Here is a 22,497-nt window from a genome sequence, read left to right as displayed (position 1 = left end):
AGGCCTCGGTGCTCTTTGAGCTGTTCCATTTTTGTGCCTGATCACAGGTTCGTTACACCTTTCTTTGGTTCATGTCAAAAACCTTAAGAGCCTCTGACAATTGCCTGGTAGAGGAATTAATGCACACAGCACTGCTCCACATAGCAGCACTCTAAGCTTATCAGCATGGGACAGAATCTCATCCCATTAAGCAGGTATGGAAGATAAGCACAGTACATCACTTTATCAATCATTAAGTGCATTAGTGATACAACACATACAAGGAATCTGTGTAAGCATTTCTGTATCTTTATTGACTAGCTTTATTGCACATACTTATTGAAGCCTCCATTATTTTACCCACCCAAGGTTTCCATAATTATTTTTAATGCACATTAGAGATAACTTTCATTCCCATGACTTATTTTTTGCCCCCCTTTTTAAATGTAATGATTCTGAATCACCCAAGTAGGACATAACCCCTGAATTCATACGTGTAGACCATGCAGCACTCAGGGAGCAAGCCAGTGGGTGCTCTGCAAGCAGCATACTGATACTCCACATAGAGAGAAACATCATAGATCATTAACTTTAAACCTCAGTGGTCACTGAAATAAATATGTGAGACTGCAATTTTAGCTCAGTCAATCATAGTTTAACTTGATGAGAGCCAGGCTGCCTGGAATTCAAGCCTTTTTCTTCACTTCGGTTTCTTCCTTCCCTGCTGCTTCTTTCTCTTCCTTCTCCTCCTCTCCAGTTTCCTCAGCAGTTTCTTGAGACTCCTCTCCATCTTCAGCTGCTGTTTCTTCTCCTTCCTCCTCCTCACCTTCTTTGCCTTCTTCTGATTCTTCCTTCGCACCTTTCAAGGGCAAAAAGAATTCCACATCTCCTACGCTGCTTCAAATCAGTTCCCAACCCCAATTCCACACAAGCCAGCATTCCTGCACCCTTCATCCCCATGCATGTGGATGACAGCCAACCTAAGCAGTGGATTTCTGTATGAAAGCAGGGACCTATCTAGGACATGCAAAAGTAACGGACAAACCCACACAACCAGCTTACCCCAGATTTCACATTGAGTTAAACGCTTTATATAAAACTGTTTTGGAAAAGAATAAATCAGTCCTGAAAAATACTAATTAACTGTAGGCTTAAACAATAAGCCTTATCTAAATATCTGAGTTCAAAAAACAGCTTTTGCTCTCCAGTTGGCTCTTCAGCCACTGCTTTACTGTAATTAGTCTGCATGTTAATTAATTTGTGGAATATTTCAGTGGTAACCAATGCATATCAGATATGTCTAAAGCCAGAGCTACACAATATTCCTTTTATATTTTATCTTTTAAAAATGATTAAATAAATAGGGTGGCAGCAATTAAGTGGCATGTACTTTGGTTGAAGAAAACAGGAAAACTACCAGGCAACAGAAACTGCTGCCCACTGAACCCAATGATTATACCCACAGGCATCAGCTAATGTCCCTCTTTTTCCAGGGAACTCCGATAATATTTCAGGATTTTTCCTTCTTTTCTTCGAAGGATATCTGTAATAGCTGAACATGGTTTGCTGCCAGATGAATACAGCATTACCTGCTTTTAATGGACTCTAACTGCTCTTGGAAAGCTGAATGGAAACAACCAGCAGTTTCCATGGGAATACAATCAGCTCTATAATGTCTGGTATTGAACATTTACCTTACCTTATTTTCTAAATTCAGCTGTTCTTGCTCAAATACTATGGGCTTAATCTCTCCAGCCTTTGCTTATGAAGGGATAGTGAAAGACCTCTACTCATTAGAACTAGCTTATAGAATTTTGGGGTTTTACCCCTATATGAGCAGGGTGAAGCATGGAAGAGAAGGTTTTGAAAGGAGCTTTAAAGTACCTTCCTCCTCTTCTTCAGCCTCTTCACCTCCTGCTTCTTCCTCCTCACCTTCCTCCTTCTCTTCCTCCTCACCTTCCTCTGCAGGGGCTGCCTTGGCTTCTCCTGCTTTAGCAGCCTCAATTGTTTCCTCTATTTCAATCTGTTCTTCCTGGACATGACTAGAGTAGTATGTGGGGAAGGAACGGGTTGTCATCAAGTAGGAGGTGGACTGGAGCCCACTGTAGGCAGACCTGCCAAAGGTGGGGGCAGTCTGGGTGTAGCCACTGGTGATGCTTCCAACACTGGTGAAACTGAGTCGGGTCTCTTCACCTTCCAGCAGTTTCCTAGCAGAAAAAAAAAAAAAACAAGAAAAAAAAACAAGCAGATGTCTTAGCTATGCTGCAGCAGTCTTCAGCAGACTCAGCTATGGGCCACTATGCTTTGAGCAGCACAAGCCCTAGAGACTGCATACCTGGGAGTGCAAATATAACACTATTAATGGTATAGCAATAGCAGCCTGATCTTGAAAGAATTTTCAAACTTCAGAGATGTGTATTACCTTGGAATTAATACTTCTCATTGGGAGAAGTAATGGGGAAAACACCCCCAGGATTACATTTGCTACAAGTAGAGATATTGATGTATTTTGATAATCTATGTTCCAGAGAACAGTATGGATCTAACAGCTCTATGCCACAGTTAACTGTAAGACAAGGTTTATAGCCACCCTCAGTATTCCCTCTGTGGCACTCACAGAAACCATTTCAGCATTTACAATCACTACTGGTACCTGATATGATTTTTTTTTTTTTTGCTATTAAAAGCAGTTTTTCTGTAAAATAATGGCTTAGCAAGACACAGCTTGTGATTTAGAAAGAAACCCTGTTGTTAAAAGTATCTAAGGGATTTCTAGTTCTGAGAATAAAGCCACTATATTAACAAGTCTTAATGACACAGAAGCATTTTAGAGCCAAGAGATTTCTGAGCTCCTAGGTACAGAACACACTTTACTTGTAAAGATGGAGAACTGAGATTACACAGCTGAGTTCCTAATTCTGTACGCATATATATGCACAGTGTGATGCTCATGTTTGCTATGCAACACAGACTTTGCTTAACACAAGCTGTTACCTTAGAAGCACTGACTTTCTGTTTGGAAGAAGCAATGAGAAAATCTGATTAAATTCTGCCACCAATGGCACTCTCTGCTAGGGGAAGGCTAAGCAGGAGTACCCATAGAAAGGAGAACCTGATCCATGTTCTGATTTATTGAAACATCTCCCCATCATACCTGTATGCAGCAATCTCAATGTCCAGGGCCATTTTCACGTTGAGCAGATCCTGGTATTCCTTTAGGTACCGAGCCATCTCGCTCTTTGTGGTTCTCAATTCGTTCTCTAGTTTGTTGATGGTATCCTGTTGGAAGGAAGAACACACGCAATACAAAAACCTTTGTCTAGCAACAATGCTTGCAAGGAATTTCAGCACCCTCATCACTTCACCTTGCTGTAGACAGAAGGAGAACAGCTCCAATTCCCATTAGCAATGCCCACCTTGCTGGCACATCTCCCACCCCTACATCTCTATCAATACCTTCATTCCCTATCATCTAAAGAGTAAGATTTCCTGTGATTCCAGGACTAAACCTTCATGAGCTCTGCATACTTTGTTATTTGACATCTTTGCTTCCCCCTTATGCTTTTTCTAACATGAAGTGAATTTATTAATTCTGTTATTTGAGGACCGAAGCATCTATGAGCCACATATGCCTCACTTTATTTTTGACATCTATGCTTTCCCCTTATGCTCTCTCTAGCACTAAGGCTATTTTTAAGCCAATCTGTAGCTATTTGATTATTTAAGCACCAAAGCATCCGTGAGCTGTGCAAGCTTCCCTTTATTTCTAACATCTATCCCCAGTGTTACGGGGGTATTTTAAGTGAATTTGTACTAATTCTCTTATTTAAGGACTAAAGCTGGGTGTGCCTCGTTTTTCTGCTGGTTTTGATGCGCGTGCCTCATTTTGCTGCTGGTTCTGATGCGTGCGCTTTCCCCCTCATGCTTTTTCTGCCGTTCAGGCTATTTTTAAGCCCATTTATAGCAGCACCCTTAAGGATGCCACAGACCACAAGCCCGAAGTTGCATTACGCTACCAGATAACTCTACGTGGCCACAGCCCCACCACCCCCCATCCGCCCACCTGCAGCGCGGAGATGTCGGCGCTCTGTTTCTCCTCCAGCTCCTGCAGCTGCTTCTCCAGCGCCTCGTTCATGCCGCGGGTGGCTTCGATCTCCAGCGTCTTGGCCTTGAGCAGCCGGCGGCTCTCGGACACCTCGTCCTTGGCGGCGCGGACGGCGTCGGTGTTCTTAGCGGCGCTTTCGCTGAGCACGGTGAAGCGGCTGCGGAACCACTCCTCGGCGTTCTGCATGTTGCGCGCCGCCAGCTTCTCGTACTGCGCGCGGATGTCGCGCAGCGCGGCCGACAGGTCGGGCTTGGCCGACACGTCCATCTCCACCGAGAGGTGCGCGTATTGGATCTGAGCCTGCAGCTCGGCCAGCTCCTCCTCGTGCACCTTCTTGAGGAAGGCCAGCTCGTCCAGCAGGCTGTCCACGCGCTTCTCCAGCTCCGCCCGCGCCAGCGCTGCCTCGTCCGCTCCTTTGCGCACCTCCAGCAGCCGGGCCTCGGCGTCCTCGCGGCTCAGCACCTCCTCTTCGTAGCGAGCCTGCAGCCCCCTCAGGGTCTCCTCCAGGCTCTCCCTCTCGCCCTGCAGCGCCTGCTTCTCGCTCGTCGCCTCCTCGGCGGCCAAGCGCAGCTCGCGGATCTCCTGCTCGTAGAGGGCTCTGAAGCGGGACGGCTCGGCATGCTTCTGCCGCAGCACCAGCAGCTCGGCCTCCAGCACTTTGTTCTGCTGCTCCAGCTCGTGCACCCGCTCGATGAAGCAGGCGAAGCGGTCATTGAGGTCCTGCAGCTGGGCCCGCTCCTGGCTGCGGATCGACTTGAGGTCGTTGCTGATGGCGGCCACCTGGCTCAGGTCGAGGCTGTCCACCGAGTGCAGGAGGGAGCCCGAAGCGCTGGAGGTGGCGTAGCTGCGGCGCACCGACACGGAGGAGACGGGCGCGGAGAGGCTGGAATACGCCGAGCGCGCCGAGCTGTAACCGCCGCTCCGCATCCCGGAGACGTGCAGCCGCGGGCTGTCAGCATAGCGCCGCTTGTAGGAGGGGAAGAACGGGTCGTAGCCGTACGAGCTCATAGCTGTGGGGGGTTCAGCGAGGGCTCTGCGGATCGCTGCCGCCCGAGCGCCGCTATTTATGGGCGGGGAAGGAGGGAGGAACGGCAGCCGGGCGGGGCCGGGGCGGAGCGCTGCGCTGAGGGCGCGGCCGCGGGGTTGTGGTGATGGTGGGGGTCTGTGATGCTCCTGAATGGTTTGTTCGGTCCGGTGCTCCCCAGAGAGACGGCTGAAGCGGGGGGGGGCTGCCTTTAGGCTCCTCCGTGGCTTCCTTCACCTCACAGCTCCCTCGCGTTCGCCCCACACCTGCCCCGTGCCGCCTCGCTCAGAGCCGTGCCGCCATTTTCTCTCATTCGCCCCGCTCTGACGGACTCCCCCCGTGGGGTTGCAAAGCCCCACTGACGGATCGCGATATTAAACTGTCACCGCAACCCCCTCTTGTACCTCAGAAACCCCCGAATGTGTGTATAAATAGCTCATTTCTCCTTCCTTTCGCCTTTATGTTGCAGTTATAGCGGGGCTCTAGCCTTCTTCCTCTGTCCTTGCCACGTGCCTTGATACCGGTGGTTCCTAATGACCAGGTAATGGTGAAGGAAAACACAGTACGTGGTTTGTTGTACCAGCAAAATGCAGTGATACCTGGTTATCTAGCTTTGCTTCATCCTTTGAAATGCTCACAGAGGCAAATCTGCCTGAGACTTGGACCGTAAGGGCTGAATGTTTGGCACAATCTGACTACAGCAGAGACTAAAGCTGCACAGCTCTACCACAGCTACCCCTGGCCCAGGTTATGAGCTGCTGTTAATTAAAATAAGACAGCATTTAAGCAGCAGAGATTGCATCTTAATGGTAAAAGAGGGAAACATGGCCCAAATATTTCTATGGGTGCTGCAAAAGGTGGTGGTATGTTGCCTCTGAGTCACAAGGGCTAATTTTAGTACAAAACGTTTTCTTTCCAGGTTTTGCTTGAGGAAGGAGCAAATGCTGAAGCAGCATTTATTAGACGTACTGCAAAAATGTTTTCTTGCTCCCTAAAGAAAGGAGAAAGGAGTAGAATCTGTGAACCTGTCACTAATTGCATTGGCGCTCAAGTATTTATTGCATAAAGATACGCTTGCTTAACGTGAATCATCTAATAAAGTGAGGCAGGGTTTCATCCTATTTCCCTTTGTCTTGTAGTGCTCTCAGAACGTTACCTGTTGTTTGGTGTCACTTCCGTAGGTTACAGCGTACTTGAAGATGAGGGGTAGTAAGCTGTGAAAGGCAATGGCCTATCAAAGGCAGAAAGCTATGATCTCTTTTCGTTTGGGCTCAGGTTGGATGGAATCAAGTATGCAAAGAGCAAATAAAAGCTTGCACATTGCTCCTTCACAGTAAATCTGAGTTGTTTTGCAAACCTGAAATGTCCCCATGAAGATCGATGGAATTGCTCTCATTTTACAAGTGTTGCAAGTGAGGCTTCTACTTAAGTTTGACTCAAAAAAAAAAAAAAAAAAATCAGTAGCAGCTACATTCATACATATTAGAACAGCTTTCCATTATTCAGGTATTAAATATGCAGGGTACAGCTGCACAGGTATGGTTTTATGTGCTAATAAGTTATAGCTTTAACTGGGTGGTTATTTTTCACTTTTGCCCCCAGACAGGCAGCTTGTGTAGACTGCAGAGCACGTGGGGGAAGTAAATGAGCAATGTAGGCACTGTAGCAGATGGGAAGATTCACAGTGGGTTTGTCTGGAAATTCAGTGAGCTTCTAAATAAGAAATAGTTATGGGATACTCAAGAAATGCAAAACTGACATACTTTGTGTCAAGCCAATGGATTAATGTTACTCTCTTCCAAATTCAACTTGAGCATAAGATTTAATTATTAATAGTATCAATTACTATGATAGGTATTAATAAATGAACATAGCTTCTAAAACCCCTTCTCTCCATATCCCAGGACAACAAGGGTTGTAATTGCAGTCCATTATTATTCTTATTTGTATGTCTTTTTGATATCATTTTAGAGAGGGGAAAATGATGGAAAACCCCTTCTTCGGCAGTGCCAAGATGTGAAGGCATCTGCAGACAGCCCTGCAGTGTTCAGTTTCAACATGGCTCAGAGGTAAGGATGAACTTTTGTTACTATCATGAAGGTAAAGCCAATGCTCATTGCATCCTACCTTGGAAATTCAAATGTTCAGGCATGGAGTTATTAATGTTGACTCTGTTTTTTGTGCTTTCTTTCTCTCCCTTTTGTTCATTTTTTGCTTTTTACCTTGTCTGTTTAAGACTGCATTGAAAAAAAAAAAGTAGACAGGTGGTCACTGGAGATGAGCTGAGTCACCCAGCTGCTTAGCATTATCTCCATTTCCATCTGCTGAAGCTACCTACAGCTGCTGTCTTGCTGTTTTAATTAGGTGTGAGTCTCCTGATTTCATCTACCACGAACAAGAAGAATTGTAAGGCCAGCTTCATCCCTTGAAAACCTCCCCTAGATTGGCTGACCTAAATGAGAGTGGGTTGCCATTAATGTCGTTTCTGTATTATTCATAATGTGATAAAATGGCAGCTGTGCAATAATTTACTACTGCTGCATAAGCAAAAGCAAACGGCTTCAGAACAGTACATCACTGTTGGCAAAATTCCCTTTCCTATAAACATGAAGCCAGGAAAAGTTCAGGTCTAGGTCCAAACTTTCCTCTGTGGTGGGGCTTCGTGAGCATCAGGGAATAACCTGAATGCAAGCAGAGTCAGCAAAGAATTCTCCTGTACTGGAAAACACTCAGGCATTGAAACCCAGTGGGGTTTGCCTTTTGCTTATTTGCATCAAAGGTTGGCTTCCCTAGCAGAATATCCAACAGGTGTGATTGGGGTTGTGGTAGATGGGAGAAGCAAGTGTGCACTGTCTGCACTTGGTCTTATTTCAGAAGCATAAAATGAGTTTGGTCTGCTCAGTTGGAATTTGCACAGAAATTGGGCATTCCTGAGTCAGGAAAAACGAATGCATTGCTTATCCTTTTAGTTTTTCCTACTCCTTAAAGGCACAATTTGGAGAGTAGAGAATCAGGTGTTCCCACTACAGAAGTTTCATAGCTCTGATGTGTAACACATGACACTGCACAACACAATGTAAATGAGAGGGTGAGAGCTTGTTCTGTGCATGGTACCTATTTTCACAAAGCAGACAGCTGAGAGATATTACACATAGCAAAGTGTGATTAAGAAACGTATTTCCTCAATTTTACTGCAAATCCAGAAATCCACATATTTCATTCAGTCACACCACGTTTCATTGGTTGTTTCTTTTTAATTGATAAGATAGATTAGAGCAGTTTTGAAAGAGAAGGGGAAGAGCTGGAAAAGGTTCACTGTAGCAGTCCATGTTTTGTGCCAGTACCTTCCTGCCGAGGGATTGCAGTAAGGCATGCATTCTGCTGAGCTGTCCCTATAGGTCCTTTTATTGATTTCACCACAGAGAGCTGTGTTGTAAAAACTGAAGAAGAGAATTCTCACTGAAGCCCTGAGTAAGAAAAGTCTGATTGAGGATTTCAGTTTTCCTACAATGTGTTTGTTGGTTTATAACTACTTCTCTCTTTCATCCCCTTTGTGGGGATGAATGGGAACCCCAAATACATTTCTCTGGGGGTTATTTCTACACATGCTGCAATTTCTACATCTCTGGGGTATTTTTAAACCATATGCTGAACATACTTGAAAATCACTATTGTATGACACTAATACTCTTCCTATCAAGGGAAGATTTTTGAAAGGCACAAGCAGGAGTGGGGGATTCTGTTATCTTTTATTGAATTTTGGAATCCAGATCTTAAATATTGCACCTAAAATGATAAAAAAAAAAATCTCTAAAGGAATTGAATGGAGTGAACAAATGTAAATCTCTGTTCTACTTGGATTCTCTGTCTTCTGCTGAATTTTATAAAATGTCAGATTCTCCACAATTTAGAAAGTCTGCTTCCTATATTCTAAAAAGCCCATTTAAAACGAGACAACACCAATGAATTGTCAAAATCCGTGAGGAATTTTGATCCCAAGGACTGAAATATAAGATCTGAAAGTCACAGAAGAAATGTTCATGAGTATTTATTTCTTTTGAACTGCAATTTGCTTTGTTTGTGCCTCTACAGTAAGTGCCTGAGCAACTTACATTATCTTATTATCACACCAATTCTGTTTTGCTGCACACAGTAACGTTAATTTGCTCACTTTGAGTTTGTTCTGCCTCTTGATTACAAGGACTAGAGGAAACAACAAGCCAGCTGAACTCTATCAGTGCATCCTTAATTAGAAGATTCATTAGCTTTGTTTACTCTTTGGATCAGGACTACAAAATCTGATGGCAGATTCCCTCTTGCAGTTTCAAGGATTAGTTTAGTTCTTAATTCTCAGAGTCAGCTACATAGGTGATCTATCTGCAGGAATTAAGCATGAATAACAAAAAGTTATTGGAGAGGTAAGAGGAGACTACCTTGCTGGCTGCAGAACAAGGTGCAACAGCCCTGCCCATTCACAAAGAGATTATTTACTCCTTTACAAAGTCTCATTGTGTTGAATGGGTCCTTTCTCAACAACATGAGAAGTAAAGGGGTTAGACTCCTAACAGGGCCATGTTAGGAGCTTGTCTACATTGGCAATAGCCCATTACTGTCACTGAGGGTCACTGAAGCCCTGACAGCTTAGGCTAGCTGAGGATCTGAGCTCCATCTTTTCAAACGTGCTGTTTTGTTGTGAATGATTTCACTTGTCTTCAAGCTGTCAGCTGAAAAGTGTTATTTTATGATGCCATAAAATATGAAAGAATAATTGTCGACAGTTCTCAGATAAATAAACTTCTGATGAATTGCAGCAGGCTCCTTTTTGCCCCTCACGTGATTTGGTAAGTAGGAATTTCTGAGTCTGTGTTCATCAGTATTAACTCAACCTTAATGGTTGTATCATCCCATTTACACTGCATTGTGCAGGGTTGGAATCAGTCAGGTTATACAGTACACTGTATGTGCCCACCACTTTCTTCTACATGGGTATCCCGTATCCACAGTAATGTGCTGGGGTTGGAAATAGAATCAGTGTCTGCCTCTTTATCTAGCTGACATTTGTAACTCCTACTGTGTTTTTCTCATCCAGTACTTCTCTAAATCTCTTGCTTTTGTTTTTAATTTTTCTTGGATTTTTTTTTCCTACATTACAATGACATTGTAAAGAACATTTTAATAGATTTCAGTTGTCATTGTTTTTGAATTATTGTTTTTACCCAATTCTTTCTCCAGCTACTATTGAATTAAAATGAATGCAGTTGTGTGAGCTGGCTGAGAACAGGGGCTCTGTGTAAGTATCTAATATATACCAAGCATCATGATTCAAATAGGATTTTCACATATCTCTAAATGCCCAATTCCCATTGAATCCCAAAGAAATTTGGACACAACTCCTTTGTTGTTTTTAGAACTCTTGCAGAAGTAGATGAGAACATTGGTTATTGCACGTGCCTCCAGCTGTAGAAGCTGATGAATATGTAAGCATACAAATCTTTACATCCCTGCGCTGTTATACAGTGGTGCTTTCTGCTTATGCTTTATTAGTGATACAGTACAAAGAAGAGCCTGCATTTCCTATGTAGTTAAGAGTATATGAAAGGCTCACAAGGCAGTCACATACCCTCTTTACTTCCAAGAACTTTCCAGTATGCATGACTATAAAAATAAAAAGGGAGTCAGAATCACTTTTGTGATCTGCAAGCACAATTAAGAGGCAATATCTTATATCAATGGTTTGTATGAACTGAAGCACAGTCTGAATTCCTCCTTAGCAGGACATGTGCTTCAGTTGATCAAGAATCTGGGTGAACAGTTGAGAAATTCACCCCCTGTAGCTCATTAATTTTTGAACTTTTGAAAGGTTTTTCTCCTTACCGCATAGGTAGCAATAACATTTATGTGGAGTATACACAAATGCACTCCTCCTACCTTTTAATACTTATATAATCTTTCCACGCACACATGCACAAGCATTTCTTAGCAAGGTGTAAGCATGCCATTATTTAGTAGTCTGGTACATACAGCTGACCATAAAACACAGATGGAAAGTGAGCCATAAAAGTGTCTGACTGTTGTACTGCAGTGTGTCCTCTGCTTAAGCTTCATAGCAGCAAGCTGAAGATGTTCAGCTCTGCAGCACATGAATAAAAATTACTGAACTTCTGCAGCCAGTGCACCCAATTTCCTACATCAGTTCTTGCATGAATCACATTCTTGGTACTGCCTTTGATAATCAAGGATGATAGTCAAGGGCATGCACCTGTTTGATGGAATATGGAATGCATCCCATTGCTCCAGTTTTACGCTAATATAGCTTCGCTGAAACATTTGCAGAGGTCTGCAGAGGTTTAATCTCTGGCACTGCTCCTAGAGAGAAAATGGCTTTGCAGCAGTCTAATGCAGGACTATTTGTAAATTAAACAGCCTGGATGACAGTGCCTGTAAGGCTCTCGTGGCATATATTAGTGAGGATTCAAGTGTTCTTGATTACAATACTTAAGGGCAGATGAGAAGTTACTGGTTTTATATGTACCAGTTTTTTTCAGAAGCATGCTGCTACCATTAAAACTGCTGTTAACTTCTTTTCTTTTTGGATATGGAGGAGTGAAAAGAGAGTTGCTTAGAACTAGGACTGTGAATCTTTATGAGTCAGAGGCAGGTCTTGGGGTCTTCCATTCCTGAGCGATACAGAGGTAATTATTCCAGGTTTGGAGCTGTGACAAGTTCCCAGGCATTTGTCACATTGCTGTATCTGAAAAGCTATAATGTTATCTGACAGCCATCTCCTTCTGTGATAAAGAGGACTAAAATACAGTTAGTCTCGTAGTGCAGGAGAATTAACTCAGTTTTCTGTTAATATCAAGAGCATAATGCATGCTGAGGAACTTTGGGGAGCCCTGTGCAGGTACTAAGTAATGTCTTCTGCCTCTGGGATTTCTGTCATCCACACCTCGGTTAGATCAGGATCTGTGATGCTCTGAAATATGTATTCTCTTAAATAATATCCTTCTCGGCCTTCCTGTGACTAGTAAAAACTGGAGAGCTCAATGTAGCTGTTTCAGACATCCTGTTTGTGCCTTCTCAGCACCAGCAGAATGTTTATGTGAATCACTTTGCTAATTCTTTTCAGCTGGCTTAATCATATCACATTTTTCAAGTTTACTTCATACAAATTTGTTAACTCTTTTCATTCTTATGTCCTATATAATCCTGTTCCCAAGGTGGTTTCTTTCTGTACTTCATTGTTGCCAGGGGAGTTTGGTGCCTGTTTTTTCCTGCAGGTCTGGACCTAATCTCAGACCCTCAGGTTACTGACAGCTTTCAGCACAACTTATACTTTTGTATAACAGAAACATATTCTTGAAACAACCTCAGAAGCACTTAGCATCATAGCTGAGTCTCTGACATTGCCAAAAGCTACTCAGTCATTTATTTGAATCCTTCCAAAATCTCCAAGGGTTGCTGTGGCTGTTGAGCAGATGGCTACAAGTGTTACCTTGTAAGTGATAGCCTGCTTTGTGTCTGACAGCAGGACTGGTGAGATGTGCACTTCTGTGAGCCCTGGTATTTAACCAATGGATTATTTGGCTTCCCTAGCAGGTGCACTGCAGTTCAGATGAAATTCCTGCTGCAGCTCGAAGGAGTGCAGTTTCTGGATCTCCAGGGTAAGATAAGAGATAAATCTTCAGGGGTCTGCTGATTCACAAACAAGGCCGTCAGAACCGACTAGAAATGGTATTAACTTTGCTTTTCAAGGAGAGTAACTTGGCCATTTATTATAAGGTTGGATAAAGCACTTGATGATGTTGTAGAAATATCTTTGAGTAGACAGGGTATTAGGAAGGATGAGGCAGCCACATCCTTTTATCTCGCATTTCTCTGCTTCTGTTGGTAGAATCTATAAGAGGATGTTTGTGAAGCAATAACAGGGATATTTCAAATACTGCAGCCAAACATGAAAGGTCACGTTTCACTTTCCAGTACAGCAGGCTGCATTACAGAATGATCGAGTTGGGTAGCAGGGTAAAATCCTTTTGTTTGCAGTGAAGGGTTTTATGAACGGATTCTCCTGGGTTGAGATGAGATGACCTTTGGGAAAGCTGAGAGTTGGTTTGAGCTCTTTGACCTGCAGCACATCAGCTCAGTGGTTACATGTCCTTGAACAGTGCCCTCTTCTTCTGGTAGGTGGGTATCAAAATTATAAAGTGGATGTGAACAAGAAATGGCCAGAAAAGAATCATTTGCTACCATCTCTTATCAAATATGTAATTTGCTAAGCTACCAAACCAAGTGTTTTTCTTGCTAGCTCATGAGTTGTTACACTTGCATCAATTCAGGCATTGTAAGTCCAACCTGTTTGGAACTAGAATTGCTAGCAATTTTCAATTGACAAGGGGATTCTCTGCCTGAGGGCACAGGGGCAGAGTAACTTGTGCTTTTGGAGTACCGGGGGGGAAAAAGGTTTCAAGCTACTTCTTCCAGTTTCAGGTAAAGATACTTAGTTCTTTGTAACACCCATTGCAGCTTTTCATTAGCTCCTTTTGTTAAACTGTCACGTAATTCACAATGTCTGATTCTGTTCTATCAAAGTTAGGGACGTGTAGCTCTGCGTGGCTGGGATGTGCCTTCTATCCCATTTGTTAAAATGATTTGTGAGCATGGCAGGGCTCATTTCTACTAATGTGAGGAGAGAAGTGGAACCAGCTGGCTTCTTCCTGCAACTAATATAATCTTTAGATACGGGGACCTCTGAAATTTAGGTTAAGAACAGTAAGCCTGGAGGTCAGGTGCTGATTAGATGTTGTGGCTCTGTGTGTTTTGCTGAAGGGAAGCCTGTGTCAGCTCGCATCCCTGGAAACAGCTGCTCCTGCAGCACTGTGCAGCCAGTAGAAAACAATGGCTCTGTCTGTAGGCACAACGCAGTCAGAGAGGGGAAGGTGCACTTCTGGGCTGTCCCCTCGTGTGTGGGACGAGTGAGGGGGAGGAAGGAGAAAGGGAGGAGTTCTTTCTTGTATTAGTGCAGCCTGAGCAGTGAGACGGGAGGCGGCCAATTGAGTTCAGTGTCCCCCTGGGTTTGCTGCTGCTGTGCTCAGAGAAAAACGCATTGCAGCTTTCATTTAGGCTGGCCAAGACTAGCTGCATGTAGGGCTTGCCTTGAGGGGCAGAGTTACGATCCATATAATCTGACCTAAATCATTCCTTCAGGAGGCTTGTCATGCCTCAGAGCAGCCTGCACTGGACTGAAAGTGCTGTGCACAGCGAGATGGGAAAATGCCTGAAGGAAGGGTTAATTCTGGATTTGCAGTTCCCTGGGGGTCAACCACTGTGTTTGGAGCTCTGTCAGATCCTCTTGCTGGAAGTTTACCCCTGTGGAGCTGCAATTTAGGGGTGAGGAGGGGACTGAAAGGGAGCAGAAACTTTTTTTTTCCCTGGGCTCCTCAAGGAATCTGCCTGCATGAGGTGAAATAAAGGGCCCGAGATTGCTGTGTCAGGGATAGCAGAGGCAGCTGCAAGTCAAGGAGTTAATTTAAGTGAGTAATTTAAGTTTCTCTGTACATCCTTGGGAAGGATGGGACAAGGGAGGATTTTTGCAAATGGGAAAGGAGGGAGCAGCCTCTGTTGCATTGGCCCTTGGCAGTGCCCTCTGCATGTCACCGCAGGGGTGTGGTGGTGGGGCCCTGCACTGCTGTCTGAAGTGGGCATTTCTGTACTGACAGAGCCCTGCTATGAGCGGAGAGGGGAAGGAAGGGGGGGAAAGTGATTGAGTGGCTGCTGTTCGAGTGGAGCTTCGAGAAAGCATTACTCACTGCCTCTCCTCTGCTCCTGCTGGGAAGCTGCCGCTTCTGCAGCAGGTCCGGTTTCTGGCAAAAGTTCAATACTGCACCAACTTTCAAAGAGAAGGGAGAGAGAGAGGAGGAGAGTCCCGCATAGAGGAGGAGCCACCGCGGCCCAGGCTCCCTCTGGACATAAGCCTGACTGCCGCAAGAAAAGAACTGGAAAGAGCAAACCTTCTCTTTCCTATTCAGGAGCAATGACTGCTCTGCACCAACTACACAAATAACAGAAGCATTCAGTGGTTTTATCGCACACAGACCTCCGCCCGAAAGCTAGTGTTCGTGCTTGATACTATGTAAAACTCTCCCCAAAGTAGCTAGAAATAATACAGCAAAATGGAGCAGGTGATAGGAGTACCCAGGGGATTGGAATGATTTTTTTCCCAGGGGTGGCATTGCTGATACATCCTGACAGTGAAATTGGGCAGTGAGGGGCATCTATTAACCCCTCCCCAAAAATGAACAGCATCTGAGAGGAAGGTATTAAATCTGGAATAGAAAGGTAGGGTGCGTGTCAATCAGGACAAACCTTGTAGGAAATGAGCAGAGGGCTGAGAAGCAAATGAGTGGGCTCTGTACCATTCACAGATCTCTTCTTTGCTTCCCACAGCCTTTGCCAGGTGCTGCATTCCTTGCAAGATAGCATTTGTGGACACAGAGTGCTTTTCCCCACTGAGTCCAGATTGCAGGAGCTGAGCCCACGTCTGCAGTGGGAGTGGGAAGGGCTATTTCCAACTCCAGTCTGCATGAGGGAGGTTAATTTCTCTGCCTGCAACTGACCTTCCTCACCGAGCAACTGAAACAAAGCATGAGATGCCTTTCCCACATGCACCTTGGTTACATACCTCCTGCAGGAGAGCAGCTTCAGTCATGTGGGTCTGTATATGTAATACTCTTTGGCCCTTTTGTTTCTTTTCCATCCTGTGCAAGTTATTGAAGGTGGTGTTGTACAGCTATGTAAGAATCAGACGGGCTGTGGGAGAGGAAGAGCAATCAGCTGCTCTGCTGCTCCCAGTGAGTAGGAGGTGAATGTGGCAGAGTGGGAGTTAATAGCTTTTCTGCAGCTCCGAGGGAACACAGTGGCATCTCCTGACTGCAGTGGGAAGATAAGGGATGGGGTACAGCAGCTTTGATGCTCTCTCTGGAGCAGACCCAAGGGAATGGGATCCCATGGGTGCTCAGGGAAGGCAATGGGAGGGCTGTGGCACTTGTGGTTGTTTATTTCCAGGCAGGAGTGGATCAGCTCTCCGTGGAAGTGGGTCTGGCTTGGCTGCAGTCTCCTGCAGCTACTGCTTAAAGGGAAGGGCGGTGACTGCTGCCACGCTCTCCTGCCGCAGGAGGATGCTGAGTCACTCCTGCAGCGCTGCTCCTGTTGGTTTGAACTTCCAATCCTTCCTCCTCACTGCAGTCAAACTGCTGGAGACAGGGCAGGCTCTTCCCTCCTCCCCCTTCCAGTCTGACTTTTCTCTCTCCCTCTTTTTATTTTCTTTTCTGGGTCCCAATCAAAGAAAGACATTGCTTTTAAACAAAGAAATATATGTAGTCACCATAAAGTGATGCTGAATATGTCTTTTTTCTCTGGTAGTGGATCTTTCTTTTTCTCCAGAGAACAGCAAGAATATTTGATGAATGCAGAGAACACTGCAGCAGTTTTCTTCTTTAGGGGAGCCCTGGGCATTGAGTCAGCACTGATTATCTATCGAGCAGACATTTCTTGGAAAAAAGGCTGGGGTGGAGAGGAGATGTGGCATCTATATATTTTTTGCAAGCAATAAAGCCCTCTGTACCACTATTTTATGCTGTCTGCTATGCAAGCTGTTCCTTTAGCCTTTGTTTCCTTAGGGATTGCTCTAGAGCATCTCAGTAGAACTGCAGAGCTCCCAGTGTGCATCTTTGGGGAAGCTGCTCTGCAGGAAGGTGAGCCATGAATCCCTGTTGCACTGAGGTAGGGGCTCGGGGAGAAGAGGGTGCTGTCTGATCACTACCAGCTTGCATAGGAAAAAAACCTTCCCTTTCCAACTGCTAGTGGCAGGTAACATCTGCAATGACTGGAATTCATTAAATGAAAGGTCCTGGTCTCAAAATCTATGTACTTGTTTAAGTAAGCTTTCTCATCAGTGAATGATGATTCATTGCTTTGTGCCTTACAGCTCTATATTGAACTCTCCTGTAATCTTACCTCCTTTGTGTTATTACAGAGATAGTAGCACTGCTTACTTCTTAAGATGAGCTCATACTTCCTATTGTAAAATCCTGTTCTCATTTGTTCAGAACTTCAATATGTAATTTTGTTTTAATTAAAATTAAGTTTTGCTTCAGAAGCCCTTTAGTCTTCCCATATTTTAAAGCAGGACCTTGAAATTAAATAATGATGGGCTTTATTTCAGTTGTGCCTGTTACAAAGAAGCCTTTTAAATATAACTGTAGTATTTCCAGATCATTTGTAGAAATACACAAATATACCTACGTATATATAGATATACTTATTCTCCTCCTGTAGTGTTTAATGCTCTCTACAGTGTACAGCATGCAATCCAATCTCTGCATGGACTAGCATTAGGATTTCTATTTTTTTTCCCATGGAGATCATTCTAATTTTAAAATGCATTAAATATTGACACATATGCAAAAAAACATTCCACTGTTTAACTATTGAATGCCAACTCCTGCTCCTCCCAGTTGTAGGCAGCCCCACAATAACGCTGGCTCATTGATTCTTCCCAGTCTGAAATCTAACTGTAGTCTTATAATAGATCCATGAAACCAGCAGGGTTTATCACCCATACAAGATAAATATCTTGATCATTAGTCCCTACTGCTTTTAACTCTGGCATTAATTTTAGTTCAGTGCTAGCCACAAATGTAAATCTAGCCAGTTGGCCGTGATGCAAACCTGCTCTAAATCCCATCATATCCTAATGCTATCTTGTTTAGGAATATGATTTCAGGGGGTAATTTACTAGTGATAACTTCAGTGCATTTCCGAGCTCTGCAATTCTGGCTTCTTGAGAACTGTGCTTGTCAGATGCAGGGAAAACTTGTTGTTTTTCTCCAGCCTTTATTCCAGAACCCGCTCACGTAATTATTGTTTCCTTTCTCAAATCTGTTTTTAGCTCAGATGTTCATAGCTGCACATCTTGAGGAGTATGCAGATGTTACACAATGAATAAGTCATCTTACGTGGAGGAAGACGAGAGGATTGAAGTAGAGGCTTGGAATGAGGAAATCTTTTTTTTTTTTTTGAGTTCTGCAATTTTCATGAAGTTATTTATATAGACAGAAGTATCTGTCTGCCTGAACGTCAGCTTCATCAGGCTTCAGTATTTCACTTGAATAGCTTTAAGGAGATTACTCATATTAATAAGGAGTGTGTGTAGCAGCACTGCAGGTTTTCCCTTCACTGTGTGCCTCTGTCTTCCTCCCACACTTATCAAAGTCTCTGATCCTAGTAAACTGATTTAGAACATTTGGAATTGTTGCCTGTGAATCTTCTCTGATAGCTAATGGGCAGACCATTCGTAGTGCACAAAAGGAGCATTAAAGACCTGGCTCTTGAAATGTAAGTTTATCGAAGAAACAGAATTAAAGGATAAAGAAAAGGAAAGGGGAGAGGAAGCATCAAGGCTTTTCCAGCAATTTAATTTCCATGTGTGTTTCTGTGTTTGATTGGCTAACAGCACTAAACACTGTCTTATTCTGGAGCTTTTCATCTGCAGATCTCAAGATGCACCAGGAATACTAATTGGGTAGCTTCAGAATAAAGTTGGATTGTCCCACCTGAGTCGTAGTTTAAGAATAGTTAAGCTGTATTGGCTATGTTTTCTAAACTTGGTCCAATTGCATTTGCTTGCATAAAGACAACAATCGTCTGATTTCTTCTCATGTGTTGTCCAAAATGACACTGCTGCAATGTAAGATCAAAATGAGGATGCGTCTGTTAGTGTGTTATAGATTTGACTACTGATACTGGTTGAGATTCTGATCGGTGTCTTTCCAGATGGAAAATACTTAGCTGTGTCTTTCCTGTAGTCTGTCAGTATTTGGAATGATTATGTACAAAATGAAAACTCTTATTTCCCCTGGCTAGTACACCAGACATGTAAACCTATCTTATTAAAGGACTGATTTACTTAACAAGGCACAAAATTGGCTTGCCATCCTATGAATAATCGGAATAAATACCTGCCATCTGAGCCCTTGCTGCAGTCACCAATGCAGATTAGATTTGCAAGGTTTGGCTGCACTGTGTTTTAAAAGGGCTCACATACAGCTCACAATCTGCTTCATGTTGGGGAGTCACAGATGGGCCTCATCAGAATCCCCTGTGAGTAGGGACCCCTTTAACACCCTGACCTTCACACTTATGGGATTAGAGGTCTGGAACTAGGACAAGAATAACTTTTTCCTACATGAAATGACTTCTCTGGGAGGGAAACAGAACAGTAGAAAGTTACGAGTCTATCTGCTTGTTAGACAAGACTCATTAATGTCCAAGGCTATCTGTAGGATACAGATATGATGTTGTCTATTGCCAGCTGCCTTGCTCCGAGCTCTGGTTGGAATCTGTGAACTTCAGAGGCAAAGATGGCAGTGTGGGAGGAGTGTGTGGCAGACAGAGGTACATTACTTCCTACAGAAGGTGGGCACTCATTTGTTGCTTTGGCTAAATCTTTCAATCTGCTGTTGTTGTAACAATAAATAAATACAAAAAAAGACTCAGCATTATTGTTTGTTTCAGATAAGTTGCCTTCAGGCTCTTCACATGCTGGCTTTCCACAATGAGATTGTTCCAACCACAGTGTTCTTCAAGACAGTTCATTTAGAAGGCACATCACTGGACCAGTACTGCAACAGAGATGGATAGGTAAGTGCTGTAGCTTTCCTGCTTTTCTTGTAACATGCTGTGAATTATTTATGCAATTTCTTTGTCCTGGCAGCTTCGAAGAGGGAAAAATGCATGAGTATGTGGCTTAATTTATAGACCAAGGTAAAATTAGGTACAAAGCAGATGCATCAGCAGGTAGAACTGGTAATGAGCTATCATTAGGGGATGTGTTCCTTCCTATAGCAGGCGGGTTGGAACTAGATGATCTTAAAGGTCTCTTCCAATCCAAACCATTGTATGATTCTGTGATTGGGCACCTACACGGATCTCCTATATTAGATGAAATTGCAGCACGAGGAAATACACCATAGCCCATCACAGTGGATCTGCTGGGTATATTTTTGGTATATTTTTGTCTCATATCTCAGTGAATTTGCTGTTCTATTGGCAGAATAACTTTGAAAACCTGTCAGGTACGAACCAGTTTAAAGAGATATGTAAGCACAAGCCTCACTTTAATGAATGTAAAGCACTCAGTGAACAGTTCATCAGTGTGAACCAGCTGGCTCCTGTTTATACAGTATGTGAACTGCACAAAACCTTAGTGCATGCATCCTCATCACCTTCAAGGTGATGGCACACCATTACCCCTATTTAGCACATGTGAATGGTGCACATAAATACCCTGGACTTCCAAAGAGTTAGTCATGTAACGTGTTTCTGCAGTTCTCTGAGTTTCACAAAGCACCTTCTAGCAGTTTTGTAGTCCTAAAGATCATGGCTTTAAGTGATTTTCTGAGGAAATCCACACCCCAGAAGAGTGCTTAGTCCAGTTTTACATCAACATTTTTACCCTAAAATACCCTTTTCCTGCGATACCTTACTATTGGTTCTAGTGAAAAATAAGAGATGACTAATGGGTACATATCTATATTCATCACAAAGTAAGTGCATTTTACTTTTATATGTAGTGATATTGTTGAAAGCAGGTGGTTTATCAGCCATAGCCCCAAATTCTGCCCATCTTTGCTTGTGCAGTCTTTATTACTGGCTAAAATAATACCCTATAATTAAGTAGGTTACTAAAGAACTAGATTCTAACATATGCAGCTGCTGCAACATTTTTAATTTGATTTGTTAAGGGATATAGACATCTCTATTAAGTTATCAGCCTATGAGAAATGTGGAATAGGAAGGACCATTAGCAAATGCCATATGCTAACCTCAGTCATGTCCACACTATAATATTAGTTATGAACAGAGGCATATTCCCAAATGCAGATAACTCATATGGAAGGGACCTATAGGGTCATCACACCCATTGTTCATGTGGACTGAGGGAAGAGGGTTAGGTAAAGGAAGGAGGACACAGACAGATGCAAAGCTGTGTGGTGGATATGTCTGATTACAGCATGAACAATAGCTGAAGAGAGGGTCATGCAGAGCTTGCTGCTGTGAATTTACTCAAAATTTAATGAGCCAAATCTGCTACCTTTGCATCCAGCAGAAGTTCTGCCACTGATTGGAAAGACAGGAAAATAAGGCCCAGCAACAGACACTGGCTAATATTAGTGTACAGCTTTACTATTCCCCTTAAGAGTTTAAAAAGTCACCAGTAAGAACACTTGCACATTCTCATGTTAGTACGTTATAGAAAGGTGGGCTGATGTTAGAGCATTTTTATCCTCTCCTCTAAAATGACTGCTCTACATTTACACCCTGTGAAATATCCCTCAGATGTCCTGACTTTCAGTTCTCTTGTCCCATGTAGTGGCCTAATGACTGGTCTACCTTCCTGCCCAGAAAGTAAAACCATAATCAAAGGGTCCTGAGGCTGCTCTATTTAGCCCTTAATTTCCAAAAACTAGGAATAAAATCCACTCAGACCCCTATTCTAGCTCTTTGATTATACTGTTTCCTTCAAAAGCTCTTTAGGGGACTTTCAGGCCAGTTTAGACTGCTCTGATTACATTATTTTGCTTTTACTTTATGAAGTATTAGGTATCTCTTCCCATGGTTTGCTGGCTCAGGATAAGACTTCAGTGTACCTCGACAGTAGAAATAACCCATAATGTCAAGAAGGAAGCTGTCTAGAACATAATTACTTGCAGTCTTACTAAGTGACTTGGAGTCACATTTAAGGTTAAATTTCATTCTAGGTAGTTGTGAAAGCCAATTTGATTAATGGTATCATGCACAGAAGTCGCCTTTGCTATTAGATTACTGCTGCTTTTTCCCCCCTGATTTTTCCAGTGCTTATTGATTGTGATGCTCCAGGCATAAATAAATAAATAAAATCACGTCCTGCTGTCCTGCAGCTAATCAATGGGTGGTTTTTACAAGCCTGCAGATCACGTTACAAGGGCAGTAGTTAACGTGGGCTCAGCAGATGTGCCTGCAAGCTGTGATTTTTGCATGCAAATGTGATTTAAAAATAAAACCATCTCCCTGCCTCTATGCTCTCTAGCTTTAAAAGTGGCCTTCCTACTCCATCTTTCACTAGGATGCAGTTGTTTCAACACCTTTCTATGCAATGTGGCTGCCACAACCACAGCTTTTCTTACTGTTCTGTTCTTTGTCTCAGGCAAATAGAATTTCACATCACAAAAGCACACTGCAGCTCACCTTTGTGGGCCCATACCATTGGACATAGTGTTACAGTATACACCAGCATGAATGATTAACTCATTATTTTGCCTAATTCCTCTTTTGAAGGGACTAGCTGCAAGCA

General features: G+C 43.4%; 2 protein-coding genes across 4 annotated transcripts in view; one reads left to right on the top strand and one right to left on the bottom strand.

Moving 5' to 3' along the window:
- Positions 1 to 266: 266 nt before the first annotated feature.
- Positions 267 to 5,121, bottom strand: NEFL (neurofilament, light polypeptide). 2 transcript variants are annotated; one of them, XM_417679.8, is made up of 4 exons: positions 4,043 to 5,121; positions 3,134 to 3,258; positions 1,864 to 2,186; positions 267 to 838 (listed from the first exon to the last, which is right to left on the bottom strand). In XM_417679.8, exons 1-4 carry the CDS (start codon positions 5,090 to 5,092, stop codon positions 666 to 668), a joined length of 1,671 nt encoding a protein of 556 aa, XP_417679.1. In that variant the 5' UTR covers positions 5,093 to 5,121; the 3' UTR covers positions 267 to 665. The 2 variants fall into 2 exon arrangements, with proteins under 2 accessions (XP_417679.1, XP_040507549.1); XM_040651615.2 differs by having other exon boundaries at positions 1,912 to 2,186.
- Positions 5,122 to 5,204: 83 nt separating this feature from the next.
- The window catches only part of DOCK5 (dedicator of cytokinesis 5), a 112,262-nt gene continuing 94,969 nt past the window's right edge, over positions 5,205 to 22,497 (top strand). Inside the window, exons 1-5 of one of the 2 annotated variants that reach the window (XM_046903398.1) lie at positions 5,205 to 5,649; positions 7,080 to 7,177; positions 12,705 to 12,772; positions 15,552 to 19,580; positions 19,680 to 19,805. The gene's annotated coding sequence lies outside the window, so the exon portion shown is untranslated. The remainder of the gene's footprint in view (positions 5,650 to 7,079; positions 7,178 to 12,704; positions 12,773 to 15,551; positions 19,581 to 19,679; positions 19,806 to 22,497) is intronic. The other variant, XM_040651614.2, reaches the window with a different exon arrangement.

This window comes from Gallus gallus, chromosome 22, assembly GCF_016699485.2.
Source record: "Gallus gallus isolate bGalGal1 chromosome 22, bGalGal1.mat.broiler.GRCg7b, whole genome shotgun sequence".
Taxonomy (NCBI): domain Eukaryota; kingdom Metazoa; phylum Chordata; class Aves; order Galliformes; family Phasianidae; genus Gallus; species Gallus gallus.
Note: the sequence above shows the minus strand (reverse complement) of the source record. Positions and strands in the feature narration are given on the sequence as shown.